At 36.0% G+C, this 16,817-nt stretch overlaps 1 protein-coding gene across 1 annotated transcript in view; it reads right to left on the bottom strand.

Annotated features, from left to right (window-relative positions):
• Stim2 (stromal interaction molecule 2) overlaps nucleotides 1-16,817 on the bottom strand; it is a 106,492-nt gene that overhangs the window by 72,259 nt on the left and 17,416 nt on the right. The window contains exon 2 of the mRNA XM_010608459.2: nucleotides 15,127-15,257. Within this exon, the coding sequence (XP_010606761.1) occupies nucleotides 15,127-15,257 (131 nt within the window). The remainder of the gene's footprint in view (nucleotides 1-15,126; nucleotides 15,258-16,817) is intronic.

Raw genomic sequence — 16,817 nt, 5'->3', positions numbered from 1 at the left:
ATTTGAAGAGAGGAGCTAAAGGTGTAGGGAAGGTGTGATGCGTAGGGGGGGAACAAAAAGGGAAAAGAAAAAAATGTGAGAGAATGAAAAGATGAAAATAAAGTGTTTGTAGATGGGGAGGGGAGGAGGGGGTGAAGGGAGGGCAGAGGTAAGGGGAAAAAATGAGAATCAAGACTTGCCATGTAGAGGTACATGATCCCAACAATGAATGTAACTGTACTGTATCCCTAAAATGTACCAATAAACTCAATAAAATTAAAAAAAAAAGGAGAGCATGTTCAACTATCATGCTGCTGCTAAATAATATGTAGAATAAAAACTGACACCTGCATAGTAACACGGGAATCACTTATGAGCACAAGAACAGATTGTTTTTCTCAGTACTGGAGATCAAACTCAGGGCCTTGTACGTACTTAGCAAACACTCTACCACTGAGTTATATTCACAGCCATAAGAAAAACAATTTTGACAGAGTAATAAAGATTAAAAAACAGTGACTTCTGGGAAGATGGCAGACTGGTGAACAGAAAAGAAACAACCTTTCTAAAATTAGGTGTTTAGATACTGGAATATAGCAATGTAAGAAAGAAAAGGAGGAGGGAAGTGGGTCCCCGAGACCCAGCAAGGATCTGAAGCCAGAAATGAAGCCTACAAGGAGAGCCAAAAAAACGGACCTCAATGCAGAAGAAAGAGGTGTCAAACAGAGCTTTCTCCCTGAGCCCTGGCTCAATGCACGGAAGGGGTAGCCCAAAATTGCAGATGCATGGCAGCTACTGACAACCACAGAGGCCTCCACAGAGAAATGCACCAGTGGAACAGAGTAGTAGATGCAGTGGACTGCAGTTGGCTGCTGATTTATTTGGGTTCAGAAATACCCAAAGAGAGGGTGACTGGCCAGTTGCCTTTATGGAGAGGAGCCAACTGAGTTCCATTTAGCAGCTTCCAGTGTCAAGGTGAGGCAGAGCAGAGTTCAAGTCAGCAGCAGGTCAAGGAGCTGTATTCAAGATGGCAGGGAGCCAAGTTCAAGTGGCAGGAGACACAAAGATTACTGCAAGCTGAACAACTTGGGTCCCACTCTCACAGCCAGAAACCAGCCTGAACTCTAGCGGAACTAAAGGTGTAGGCTTGCTGGGATTAATCAACACAGATCTGGACTCTGTCTGCCCAGATTATTTGAAAGATTAAATAAAACTGACAAACCTTTAGCCAATTCTACCCAAAAAAAGGAAAAAGAGTCAAATCCATGCAATTAGAAATGAAAAGGGTGAAATTACAACAAATTCTGCAGAAATCCGTAAGATCATCAATATCTACTTCAAGAACTTGTATACTAATATGATGGAAAATACAGAATAGACAGATTCCTAGAAATATATGAATTACCAAAGCTGAATCAAAACAATACAAAAATTCTAAATAACCCAGTCACAGTCAATGAAATTGAAGATATAATGGAAAGCCTACCAATAACAAAAGGCCCAGCTCCTTACAGATTGATTGCTAAATTCTACAAGAAATTAAGAAAAGACCTAACTCCACTACTTCTCAAACTCTTTAATGGAATTGAAAGGAAAGTAATTCTTCCGAATTCATTCCTGGAAGCAAGCGTTACCCTGATACCAAAACCAGAGAAGGATGCAACCAAAAAACGAGAACTACAGGCCAGTCTCCTTAATAAATATAGTCACAAATATCCTCACACAGCAAATCAGGAATATTATACACCATAATCAAGCAGGCTTTATCCCAGGGATGCAGGGAAGGTTCAATATCCACAAACCAGTAAATATAATATATAATATCAATAAATGTAATAAAATGCCAGAGATTTAGCTCAGTGGTGCTGCCACCTGCCTTATAAGTGCAAGGTCCTGAGTTCAATCCCTGGTACCCCCCAAAAAATAAACAAATAAATCAGTGTAATAAATGTAATATTAACAGAGCCAAGGATAAAAACGATATGGTCATTTCAACAGATGCAGACAAAGTATTTCACAAAATCCAACATCTACTCATAATAAAAACCTTACAGAAAATCGGAATAGATGGTCTTTATCTCAACTTGATAAAAGCCATCTATGAAAAACCAACAGTCAACATCATAATAGACAAAAACCAAAAGCTTTTACTCTAAAATCAGAAACAAGATAAGAATTCCACTATTGCTACTTAATTCAATATAGATCTAGAATCATTAGTCAGAGTAATTAGACAAGAGAATAAAAGGATTAAGAATATGAAAGGAAGAAGTTAAATTATCACTATTTATGGATGACATGATATTCTACATAGATGACCTCAAAACTTCACCAAAAAACTTGTAGATTTAATAACCAAATTCAGTAATGTTGCTGGATAGGAAGTCAACATTCAAAAATCAATAGCATTCATCGCTTCTCGGCCTTTTGGCTAAGATCAAGTGTAAAAATCAATAGCATTCATATATACAAATAACAAACTCATGAGAGAAATTAAAGAAACAACACCCTGCACAATAGCATTCAAAAAAAAAAGAAAGAAATACCAACAGATCAATCTAATAGAGGAAGTAGAAGACGTTTACATTGAAAACTACAGTACTCTGAAGAAAAAAAAAAGAGATTGAAGAAGAAATCAGAAATTGGAAAGATATCCTTTGTTCTTGGGTAAGAAGAACCAAGGGAGTAAAAATGGCCATAGTTCCAAGACTGTTATACAAATTTAATGGAACCCCAATCAAAATTCCAATAACATATCTCACAGAATTAGAGAAAACAACCCTAAAATTCATTTGGAAGCAGAGGAGACCTGGAATAGCAAAAGCAATTCAGGGTAAACAAAGGAAAGGCATGGGGCATCACAATCCCTGACTTGAAATTATCCTACAAAGCTACCATTATTAGAAAACAGCATGGTACTGGCAAAAAAAAAAAACAAAAAAACAAAAAAAAACAGACTCAAGAGGAATAGAACAGATTAGCAGCAGCAGAAATAACTCCAAACACACTCAGACACCTTACCTTTGACAAAGGGGCCAAACATGTTCACTGGAAGAAAGATTCCTCTTTAGTAAATGTTGCTGGTAAAACTGGCTTTCCACATGCCAAATATGAAAACTAGATCCATTATCTCTCACCATGCATGAAACTAAAATTGAATGGATTAAAGATCTAAGTATTAAAACAGAATAAACTGTATATCTTCTGGATACACAATACACACAACAATAGGTAGACATAGGAGGAGGCAAAAACTTTATGAACAAAACCCTGATCGCACAGAAAATATCACAAAAAAGCAATAACTGGGATCTCATTAAAAAGCTTTCACACAGCAAAAGAAACCACCAAAAGAGTGAAGAGACAACCCAGTGGAAAAAATTTCAAATAACTAATATCTAGAATATTTAAATAACTCTAAAAAAAATCAGACCCACCCTAATTACAATACCTAATACAAAAATGGGCATCTTAAATGAATAGACACATCTCAGAAGTAGAAATGGCAAATAAATATATTAAAATACGTTCAACATCACTAGTCATTTCAGAGGTGCGGATGAAACAATGCTGAGATTGCATCTCACTGCAGAAAGAAAGGCTATTATTATCAGGAAATCAACCAGTAACAAATACTGACAGGGCTGTGCAGAAAAAGGAATGCTTCTCCACTGTAGGTGGGAGAGTAGACTGGTACAACCACTGCGGAAATCAGTGTGGAAAGTCCTCAAAACACTAAAACAAGAGATTTCATTTGACCCGGCTGTTCACCTCTTTGGTATCTTCCCAAAAGAGTTAAAAGCATTATACCACAGCAATATATACATACATATATTTATAGTGGCACAGTGTGTAATAGATAAATCTTGGAAACAGCCCAAATTCCTATCAGCTTGAAACATTTCTAGCTAAACAGATGCATTCTGAGACCATATTCTTAAGTGAAATAAATCAGACACACATGTTTAAATATCACATTGTTTCTCCAGTGTGAGAAACCGAAAGTGTTAAAAAGACCAAAATGTAAGGGCTGGGGATTTAGCTCAGCGGTTCGGTGGCCTGCCTTGCAAGTGCAAGGACCCAAGTTCAATCCCCGGTACCAATAAAATAAAATAAAATAAAATAAAGACCAAAATGTATAATAGATATTGGGAAAATGGGAAGAAAATGTTCAAATGGGGAGGGGAAAGGGGGGCAGGTAGGAGAAAGGAAGAAAGGAACAAGAGAATAGAAGGGATAATATGGAAACAAAGCTTTTGTAAATAAGGAGGGGAAGAAGAGTTGAAGGGAGAGGAGGAAAATAGGGGGAAAAAAGAAGCAAGATACAGGTAAAATTCCCTGAGCTGAATGTTATCGTTATATATATCTAAAATTGGGCCAGGGATTTAGTTCAGTGGTACCATGCCGGCCTCACAAGTGCAAGGTCCTGAGTTTAAACAGCAGTGCCCAAAAAAAAAAAAGAGAGAGAGGAATGTTTCTTCAGCATTGGTTGTATATATACATGTATATCTAAAATGTACAAATAATAAAAAATATTTTAAAAAGACAAAAGGCAAAAGCCTAGGGTGAGTCCAAGGAAAAGGAACTAATACACAATTCCTTTAGCGGGATTTTGTAAAGGACAAAGTAATGGGGGCAATAATCAAAAGGAAAAATAGGCAAGAGAAGTTTTTACTTTGTTGTGTTTAAAGGTAAAAACAATAAGTCTGAGAAATGAAAAAATTCAAAAGAAAATGGAAAATATGGTTATTGATCAGAGAAAAATTTCAAATACACAAGCAATTAATTCAGAATAACAGGAGAAAAGGAAAGAGTTTAAAGACAAAAATGCAGATTGTGAGATCCCCATTGTTATATGGCTTCCGACTAAGAGAGAAAAACTATTTTTCACTAAAATTTAATTAGGATTAGATCACTGACATCACATTTTAAATACAACACTAAGCATGGAAAATAAACTAGCAATAGAGAGTTACGGGAAAAGAACTGACCAATTATATGTAAAAGATTACACAGCAACACAAATAAACGTTAAGGGTGAAAATGTTCTCTCTTGATTCAGATAATAGATATATGAGTGTGTACATTTTTCAAAATTCATCAAACTTGACAACTAAACCCTGCATTAAGCTGTAGGTTAACTAAACCTAGAAAACAAAAAGCCTTTCATTCATCAAAAATATAAAGAAATTCTTTATCTTACACAGGCACAATTTTATCCACTAAAAAGATATTATTCTAAACATACAGCTCATTTATCTTGGATACTTTAGGAAAGCCAATCAGTAAGAGATCTAATAAAACACACAGAATAACTTTTTGCAGTGCTAGAGACTGAATGCAGGGTCTTACAAACATGTAATCTGTTACATACTAGGTCTTATAAACACTACATCTACCACTGAACTACATCCCCAGCCAACAAAGTGCAATTTTTATATGTCTTTATCATTTTCTAATTTCTCAGAGAAATAAAAATAGAAGAAAAGCCTACAAAACTTCAGTTAGTGAAGTTCAGAGTAGTAGTAATATCAATATTTAGGGAATAATGGCTTTTGGGGCACCCATTTATAGCCTATGAAAGAGTTTCATTTACCTTAACCACCACAGATGTGCTACGTAACTAATATAGCACAGGTATTATACCCAAAAGGCAGACTTGAGCATGGAAATGGCTTAAGGCAAGACAGTATAGATTTCCCTGGTTTGAAAGAATGATGGAAGAAAATACAGAAAAACAAGTTTTTATACAAAGGATGCTCTATTTTAATTAAATCTTAAAATTAATGCTACAAGATGACTGTATTTTGACAAGAAAAATGAAACAGAAGAGATTGAACTGACTCAAAGGCTTCTGCAGGCATGACATGTACAAAAAGTTGTCACTAGTTCACCATGGCTGACATAAAGAAGACATAAAGATACCGCACTGCAACTGACCATAGCTAGAAAAGTATGCTACGACTATACTGTAAGGGTTCATGATTGCCAAAATAAGAAGCACAGGCTATTTGATAGACTATGGCAGTGCTGCTCAAGAGTGTGGCCACTGGACTAGCACAAACAACACTGTTAGAGAACTTAGAAGAAAAAATTACTAGGTTTTATACCAGACCTACTGAACTTCTGTGGTAGAACCTGTCGTCAGAACCTCTGTGGTTAGGCCCAGCCATCTGTGTTGTAACAAGTCCTCTGGCAACACTAATAGACACTAAAGTTTGAGACTGCTGGACTATGGAGCAAGTTCTTTAAAACAGTATATTTCAAAATGTTTTTAGCAAGCAATAATAGTCTAAATGGATTTAAAAGGAGGGAAAGACCAGCAATGAAAACACTAGTTAGAAATTGAATACTATTAAAACTCAACAACTCAGAAGACAAGAAAGCAAAGATGAGATGGGAGCATTGAGCTAGAGGTGAGAATAAACCAATTAAGCCATCAATAAAAATAATTACACACTTAAAGAGAAACAATAAACAGTATTTTCAAGGAAGCCATTGATTGTATCAGATGTTCTAGAAAGGAAAACAAAGAGAAAAAGTAATGTAATCTGCTAGCATTTAGGACACTAACCCCCATCATAATTACTTGGTCGTTTCAGACTTTCTTTAAAACCTAAAGCCTCCATGACCCTACAACTCTTCCATTCTGCATTTCTAAAAACAAGCTGAACCAGAAACGTGCCTCTCTGCAGCTAAAGCTGGACTTACTGACAGAGAGGTTCTCCCCATACCCGCAACATTATCAGGCTTGCCTGGCCCAATACTCCCTTTTCTCAACCAACTCAGGAATTTTCTCTGTTCACAAAAGTTTTGTTACTTCTACAACCTCCCCCACCTCACCTCCACTCCCTCCAAATGTACAAGAAATGTAACTGTGTGCTTTGAGCTTGCTGTCTGATAACCACTGCATTTGCTAAGCCCATGACTTGTATTCTTTGTAACTCCTGCAAGCGCAGCCCCTCCCAGAGTATAACCTGCCCTGCTCAACCCGACAGGGAGGTCAGTCTCTTAGTGTGTGAACCCAGGCTGACCCACTGGTGCTAAGAATAAAGCTTGTTCTACATTTTGCCTCTGAGACTCCTGCGGGCTTTCCAACCTCCTGGAAGAATTGTAGCTCGTAACAAACTTTCTGAGGCAAAGCATCACCAGTGCAAGCACTAGCCAGAACCACCTGGACTATAGCTGAGGCAGCTTGTGAGTGCATGGATGGCTGAAGCAAATCCCTAAGTGAGCTAGGTACCCTAGGACATTCTTCTCACAGCAATCTTCCAGAGGAGTTTATGCTTTTATACCCGAGCCTGCACTGGGTGACATCTTACTGGTTCCTGAGATGTCCTCAACATGTCTTTCTTCTGGTCCCATGTAAAAAAACTTAATTTATCTTTAATGGACTTAAATTTTTCAACAAACACATGTTCCTAACATTCTGGTATTCTGAGCTCCTACCATAATTGTCCATCAAGCACTATTTGTCATATTCCAGGGTACCAATAGCCCACTTCTCCAAACACTTCCAAATTCCTCTTGCAAACCAGTACCAAAGGCTTCTGAACCACATGGTCAGGTATAGTCATGGAATTGCCCTACTTCCAGTATTAATTTTTTATAATGGTCAGCTTTTCCATTTGGGGGACAAAATAGCTGACATACCAAATTAAAGAAGAGGCTTATTTTGGCTCATGTTTTTAGAGGTTTCAGTCTATGGTTGGCTGGCTCCAAGACAGACTTCATGATGGAGAGTCATGGTAGAAGAAAGCTTCTCAACTCATAGCAGCCCTGAAGCAGAAAGAGTTGAGAAGATCAAGAGGCTAAAGGGCCGGGAACAAGATATAGCTTAAAGCCATGCCCCAAGACCCACTCCCTCCATTGAGGCCCTTCCTCCTAATAGCCCATTCATCTATGAACTCATCAATGGATTAACTCATCAATGAGACTAGTTGCCATCACATGTGAAAATCTGGTTATTGTTTTTTTTTTTTTTTTTTGTGTGTGTGTGTGTGTAGTGAGAATACTTAAGATTTAATCCCTTAGCAAATTGAGGTATATCAGGTTATTTACTATAGTCATGAGCACACATTATTAGATCTCCATAACTTACTGATCTTGTAACTGAAAAGTGTAAACTCTTTTATCTATGAGATGATGGATATGTTAATTACCTTGATCGTGCCATTCATTTCACAACATATACATCATGTTATATCTTTACATACAAATTATACATCTTTACATATCAATTATAAATTCATAAATTATATATCTTTACATATCAATTTTACCTTAATAAAGCTGGCAGAAACAGAAGAAAAGGGAGAAAAGGAGGGAGGAAGGAATGGAGGAAAATTTGCAAAAGCCAAGAAATTTACTACCACTAAAAAATTCTAAAAATCAATGAGAGGATCAATATGTGTTATTCTAATATAAAACATTTTCCAACTACATTATTTCTAGAGAACAAACATATATCATTACCTAGCACTAAAAAAAGATTCTGATTTTGTCCATGATGTTACTGCAAAACATGCTACACAATATTGAAAAACTCAGAGTGACAAACGTAACTGATGACATTTATTCACAGCAGAAATTTTGACACAATACTTCGAGCAATTAACAACCTAGTGAAGAAAAAGACAGAGATAAAGGTAGTATAACGGAAAGAAGACTATGCTAAGTCACATGGTAAGGGTAATTATATGGCTCCTTGCCCTGGTACAAAACCTCTTTACATCTGTTGTCTTGATATAATGATTAATAGCACTCTCCTTCATCCTTACACATAGGCCAGCTTTTAATTCTTATCCATAACCATAATATAAAACAATGTTAAATGACACTATAAGACACAACTGCATTTGATTCATCTGTGAAATGGAATATATAGGTTCTGTATTCACCCAAATTCAGACAACTTTTAAAAGATAAAGACAGTATGTCCAGTATGCTAAACTCTCAAATAAATATATTACAAAAATGCAATGCCATGCTGTTATCCTGAAAATGCTCAGAAAAGGAGGGGACGGAGAGGAGCAGGACTGGCAGTACAGTCAGACTAGAACCAAAGAAGAGAAGTCCAGATGCATGATCAAGTCACCCTCCTACTCCTCTGCCCCTTCCAGTCTGTAACAATGCTGAATAAGAAAACCTTGTTGAGGTGAACTAAACATTAATGGAACAAGAATGAGAAATTATTTTTTAATGAAAATATATATTTACTACGTGGTCTGACTAAGGAAAGCTGAAACAATTTGAGGGAAGAGAAAAAGATTTACTAGTTGAAGCAGGAACTGTGATAACTTCCAGATAAAGGCAAAAGATACTCGGTGCTCTGTGATGCCATAAAATGATTCCAGGAATTTTGGTTTCTGCATACACAAATCTCTTGCTACAGGCCATAATTTTCCAGTTTATTAATAGGTTGTATTTAACAGTGCTTACTTACCATTTTAAATACATCATTCCACACAAAATATATTACAGTGTTTAAGTTACTAGTTCCTCAGAAACATCTGATTAGTCCCTATGTAATTGAACTATGAAGTAGCAATGGTGCTTCGTAAATGGTCTATGATTAAGGTGACCTCATGAAGACAACATTCTATAATAAATCAGAATTATGGGGTAGACAGAGATGAGACAATCTAAAATATGGTAAGGACTTTAGATAAGAGAAAGTCTTCTGGTTTCTATGGTGGTTGTTCTGAGAAGCAAGCAGATACATGACTAGCGATACTCTTGAGAAAAGCAGTTTTTCAAAATGTCCTAAGTAGAAAAGTAGCTCAAGAGCAATCGGTAAATAAATTTAAAAAGGCCAATAAATAAATATTACAATTGTTAAAGCAAGATATAAGAGCCTGGATATTCAACTAAATACTGAGGCAAGACACAAAGTTCACAAGGTTAATATTCTAGGTACAACTATAAAATAATGAGATATTTTCTTAAGATCAGTCTCAATAACATATATGCTTCTCAGCTACCTAGGTCCATGGTAGCGAACCTATAGTACACATGCCACTAAGTTTTTCTTCCACAGACTTCCTATTTAAAGATACTGTAAACACTACATTTAGCATTTCTTCACACCACTCCAAATACAAATTAAATCTAAAAATTAACTAAATTTGTAACTAAAATAGTCATAAGGACAATTAATGGGAAAAGGTTTGGTTTTTTTAAGAAATAAGATTTTAATTATGTCTTTCCTTATCAAAATGGCATATACTATATTTTCTGCCTCACTCGTTCTGTCATTTCTTCTAAATTAATATAAATTAATCAATTTCTTGTAGATAGCACAGGTATCACAGCTAATTTCAGTAATGGAAAAGTAGGCTATTGATCATAAGAGTATCAGTACTGATGTGCCATATGGTTAAGAAACATGTACAGCGGAGTAGAAATTAAAAAAGAGTAACAGCAATGTCTCCATAATTCATTTTCATAAAAAATTCAGATGATACAATTTGTAACATGATCTTGCTATACACTTCATCAGTGCAGTAGCCTCCAAACTGAGTTGCCCAGACCACTTATGTTTAATCATATCCCATTTCTAAGTCATATTTTCGTGAACAGTTTAAGAAGACATAACATTATCAAGGATTTAGCTCAGTGGCACCGTGCCTGCCTTGCAAGCACAAGGTCCTGAGTTTTATCCCCCACACCAAAAAAAATAAACAAACGAAGACAACACTGGTACAACAGCGCGCGCGCGCGTGTGTGTGTGTGTGTGTGTGTGTCCCCATAAACAGCTATTTATTTTAAAATTTAACAGAGAGTGCATACTCAAAATCTTCTGATAGAAGTGCATGATAACTAGCTTGGAGAATTACAGGTCATATACTAATTGTTAAGTGATTTAACACCACTATCTGAAGGATTGTATTTGAACCACACACCTCTACACTGCATCAAATTTATACAGGATCCTTTACTTTTTCCTCAAATTATACTAATCTGTTTGACAGAAATTTACTTCAATACCTAAGTATCTGTAATTTTTCTCATAATCAGATAACATTTCTGCTGACCTCCTAAGCTCTCCTTATTATTTACATTTAAATAAAATGTTTAAGAGCCAATATGAAAATGTTCAGAATTCTAGGCGCCAGCTTCTACTGACTCTCAACAGGAATTCTATGGACCACAGAGCTGGTGCATGACTTGCATGCCTTTTGCATCATGCACTAATGCACCTGAGATACGGAGACTACTCTCTCTGTCTCACCAGCTTTCTCATGCTTTCATTAAAATGGTGGCTCCCTTTCTTGATATCCATGGATCATCTCAAGCTCAACTTGCTACTTTCCCGTGTCTTTTCTACTTTTAGTCTCTTACACACTATACTAGTCTTGATTCTTCGACACAGCTCACTTTTTTCAGAACAAGTCAATGTGTATATTTTCCAAGAAATGGCTGGTTATAAGCATACTGAGTGTCTATGTGGAGGTTTATAATAACAGCAATTCACAGCCAATAGATGCTCAATAAAAGATCCTGAGGTAAACTTTTCTCCTGGACCTAGTGTTTCACTTCTCACAAATGTCACAGCATACCACTTCCAATAGCAGTTTTATAAAAACTTACCAATGGTCCTTCCATTGCCAACCTTTCTCTTTTTCTGAGCTCTGTATTATTCCATTTAACTGTTTCACACAGTGCAAACACTACACATGTGCACTTAAAATCTGCTGAGGAACTGAAATGATTAAATAACTTATAATTCTACAAACTATTATGCAATTAACTATTCTAATAAGTCATCAAATATCTGCCAAAGCTTACTTAATACCTGTCTCTGTCTACATATGCATAATTTTACTCATGCCTTTAAAGGTAATTTTAATTATTCAGCTAATGTGAATTTCTTCTATTTGTTTCAAATTTTAGCATTACAGTATGCTTTGATTTGAATGGCTGTCCACTCCAAAACTCATGTTGAAATTTGTCATTGTGGTGATGTTAGGAGGTGTAATGCTGGAAGGTAACAGGGCCACGAGAGGTCTACTCTTACATGTGGAAATGATGTCATTATCACACTGGCCACCATGTAACAAGAAAGAGAAAATGAAATTTGACAGAGCTAATCCAGTCATATTGTGGTGTTTTTTTTTCCTCCCCAGCACTGGGGATTGAACCCAGGACCTTGCATTTACAGGGCAGGTGCAGTGCCTGGCGCCAGTCATACTGTAAATGACCCAAAAAAATACGACAATAATTTTAAGAAATCCACTTAGCTTAGAGAATAATTCATCCCTTTATAAAGTGCTGATATAGTTAGTGTTCAATAACTGGCAATTAAACAAACCATTTAAATAATCTTGAAAAAATAATAATATAGTCTAAGTGCGTGCATGTGTGTGTGTGTGTGTTTTCTCTGTATGCAGAAGGGAGGGACAGAGGGAGGAAGAGGAAGGGGGAGAGAAGGAGAGAGGGAGAGAAAGAGGATGAGGAAGACAGGGAATGAAAAAAGGGGGAAAGAGGGAGGAGGGAAGGAGAGGAGAGGGGGAGGGAAATAATGTTGAAGACATGAATTATCCACTCAATATAATAAAATGGATGCATACCTATAATACCAGTGTTCTGGGAAGCTGAAGTAGGAGGATCAAAAATTCAAGCTCAGCCTGCATAATTTGCAACTCATCAAGACCCTGTCTCAAACTAAAAAAATAAAATGGCTTGGGATATTAATTCGGTGTGAAGGGCCTGGATCAATCCCCAGCAACACAAATGAATGGATCCATGAATGAATTTAAAAAGTAGTCCTAATAGTAAAGCTCCTGATAACCCATCAATTTCATCTCATTCAACCTCATAAACAACAGAATCATTTAGATATTTAAAAGACTTTTTAAATTGGATACAACCCAAGCTACAGTTATATATTTCATAGTTCTAAAAGCAAATGAAATTAAATGGTCTGTTTAAAATTGAAAGTATTTTGGTACCACTGAGCTTTAACCACAATGAGAAAAAACATCTCAGTAAATAGAAATCAACTGATACAGATGCACTAAATGTAAGACTGAAGAGCGACTATCTCTATCTCTGATCTAACAGGCAATTAGAGATCGCTGCAACTTTCGTAGCTGAGGCAAGCGCTCTCAAAGTGATAATCATGATGGATGAGACAGGAAAAACTTAGAGGCAGTAAGCTGGGCACAAGAAAATAAATACTTAGATTAAAACACAACTAGTAAATAACCAAAGTACATAAGAGGCAATAGTAAAAGGGGAAAAAAAAGGAGTAATTTTGGTAATGCATGATCTTATTTATAGCAGGGGTTGGCATACAGAAAAAATCAGGCCTTCTGTCTGTTTTGCAAATAAAGTTTTATTAAAAAGTCACTATGACCATCAGTTCATGTATGATCTATAGCTGCTTTTATATAATGGTAAAATTGAGCACTTCCATGTGAGACAATAGAGCCCACAAAATCTAAAATATTTACTACCTTTTAGTTTTCTAAAACTGCCATAACAAAGTAACACAAACAGAGTGGCTTGGAATCAGAGAAGGTTAATCTCTTATAGATTTGGAAGCTAAAAGTTAAAAATTAAGGCTGTCAGCAGGGTCATCCTCAAGGACTATAAGGGAGACACTTCCACTTTTTATTCCCTTTCCATTTGAACATTTTTATGTGCAACAGAATATTGCAAAATAGGAAGAAACTGTTCAGTATAGGTTTTTGGTGGACATGTTTCAAACTGTAATTTGGCCCTTTTCAGAAAAATGTCTGCCAACTTCTAATTTAGAAGAATAAGATCTGAAGAGAGGTAGGTACAAAAGCACCACTGAATAGTGAGAGATTTAAAATAGGTGAGAGAAATTCTGCTTTAAAAATCTAAAATGATCAGGTCAAGTACTGATCTTTAGAAAATGTCATGTTAAGCAAAAGTATTACCAGAGGATTTCACTATAACATTAGATAATGACGTATGAAATAATTTAATATTACCAAAAAAAGAGCATCTCAACAGAGAGTTTGAAAAGCCCTGAAAAATGAAAAGGGATTTGGTTAGAATGAGACACAACTTCTATGGAGAAACTAAATAAACAACCTCTATGGAAAAACTATGAGAAATCCTAGACCAGGGAAAGATAGGAATACTTCAAAATTAAAGACAGTAAGTACAGTAAATTAGTAAATTGATGGTCTCCAATGAACCAGACCTCCTAATCATCTCTGTCACATATCCTCTCCCACAAAGACTTCTCAGCTTAGCCAAAAGACTTGTTTTGGCCAATTTGATATTAGAAAGCTCTGGCAAGAAAAGGCATGATAAGCACTTGCACATGGGGACTTGCCTTGTTGGAACAATACACTTGGAAATTAGCTGTCATGCTATAATAAATTTTGAGCTACATTCCTGAATATTGAGAAGTACATACAGACAGATCATGAAAGATAAAAGGCCATCTTAGATATTCCAACTCCAGTAACTCCCAAACTAATGCCAAATGCCACAGTGATCTCAGCCCATACCTAAGGGAACAGAAAAACTGCTTAGCTAAGCCCAGTTAACCCACATAATGAGAGAAATAATAAACTGTTGTCATTTTAAACCACTACATTTTGGAGTGGTTTATAAGGCAGCAATGGATAACAGACAGACTAGAATATATGTTTAAGAATCCCAAGAATACAAGACTAGCCAGGCATGGTAGTGCACACCTGTAATTTCAGCACTCAGGAAGCTAAGGGTAGGAGGATCACAAGTTCAAAGCCAGTCTGGTGTACATATTGAGTTCAAGCCTGCCTCAATTACACAGAAGGACCCTGTCAAAAAACTAAAAAAAAAAAAGAAACATGAGACTGAAGATTTTTATAAAACTGAGAATACCTGGGGCCAGTGATTTAGCTCAGTGGCACCATGCCTGCTTTGCAAGTGCAAGGTCCTGAGTTCCATCCCTAGTACAAAAAAAAAGAAAAAAATAAACTGGAAAACCCTCTATACAATCGGAAGAAGGAAAAAAACAAGAAAAACTATATTTATAGTCTAAAATTAAAATGTAAAATGAGAAAAGCTAAGGATATTGAAGATGAAGGAGTTGAGTCACACAAGGAATAAAGAAAAATTTTAAGTCTAGAAACAAGTCATTCGGATCTAAAAGAACTGCAGAGAAAGTTTCCGACTTACTTCATCACTCTCGTCTACTTCAATCCCACCATCTTTGTCATCGTCCATTTGCTTATGTATTGTCTGAAGAGCTTCCAGACTAAGCCTATCTTCATCTGTAAAGCAGGGTGGGCTCAGCGATGTGCAGGGATCTGAGACAGAACAAAGGGCAATTACTGACCGGTCACACCAAATCACAGACTACACTTCAAGAACATAACTTCAAAGCAAAATCCAGCAACATTAAACTTCAGGCCAAGTCACAGTAAGAAGCTTTAAAATATCTAGCAGAGTATTCTCCACATCAAAAGTATAATATATGAACATAACTGGCTAAAAGTAATCCAGTTTCATTGGTATTAGGCAACTACAACCAGAAGCTATACCAGTCCTAAGCTCAAGTTTATAAAGTCTTCACATTTTGAACCACTTCTTCTCCTCTAGCCCATTATACTCACTATTCTTGCCCTCAAAACAATCTCCCAACATTTTGCAAAAAGCTAAACATTCATAGTACAAGGTGCTCTTTATTTCTGTATAATCCAGTTTTTAAAAAATGTAAGTCCTAAGAAAATATTACAAAACAACCAAACTAGAAAAGGACATATAGAATATTCATGACTCTTCTTTCATTTTCTTATTTAAATAATTCAAGAGTCTACCCATAAGATTTTTTTTAAATATATAACTTCTCAGGTTCAACAAGAAAAAAATCAATTTTTTACATCTCATTCCTCATGTTTTCCTTAAAAAACATTTATTGGTTAAGCTTATTTCTATGCAACAAATATGAATTTTCAAATTCAAATGGTCAAATACTAATTAGAGGGCATGAATAGTTTTTCAAAGGCTAAAAATCAGACTGATGAAAACCAGCTTCTACTGCTATGACTCTTCCTACCCGGATGAGTGGTACAATGACCAATTCTAGGAACTTACTGCTAACTATTCTACTAGGTCACTGAAGTAGTATCATTTTAAAATGTCATGAGAACCACATGCATTTCCAGAAACAGTACTGGCTTGTGTTTAGCCTAAAGAAGGAATGCCACAGTCTGGCTGCTCTTCATCAATAGTTTAAAATCTAGCATATCTTTCGGGCTTTGTTATGAGTTAACAGTCATCAGTTAACTGTGAGCATATAAATTGACATTGGGTCTTAGTTAACTCAGCTCTAAAATAAAGCACACAAACGAAGGGCTTACAGTTTTACTGCAGCTATAAAGCCCTAACAATATTTAATCTGATGCCTAGGTTGAAAAAAAAAATGTTAGAGACCAATACTTGAAACATACAAATTTTATTTTCTAAAAAACAACTTGACTGTATATTACCTACATATGTTCCAATTACAGCCTAAAATATACTTTGGCAATTTAACATTTTTAGATCTAATTCAAAATGTAATTAAACTTCTTTAGCTGTTGAAGGGGAGAGAGCGAAAAAATTACTATTAAATGGGCCAGATAGAGCTCAGGGGCATGCTCACTTAGGCAGCACATACACTAAGATGTAGCTCAGGAATAACGAGCTGGCCTCTAGTGAATGAGGCCCTGGGTTGGATTCCAGGCATCACCAAACAAAAAAAACACTCAAAAACGAAATTACAAGTTATATGTAATATATGTATGTATGTATGTGTGTGTATGTGTGTGTGTATGTATGTATGTGTATGTATATATGTGTATGTATATATATATGTGTGTATGTAT

This window comes from Fukomys damarensis, unplaced genomic scaffold, assembly GCF_012274545.1.
Source record: "Fukomys damarensis isolate Sample0158 unplaced genomic scaffold, DMR_v1.0_HiC HiC_scaffold_35, whole genome shotgun sequence".
NCBI lineage: Eukaryota > Metazoa > Chordata > Mammalia > Rodentia > Bathyergidae > Fukomys > Fukomys damarensis.
The sequence above is the reverse complement of the archived record's forward strand: the minus strand, read 5'-3'. Positions and strand labels throughout refer to the sequence as shown.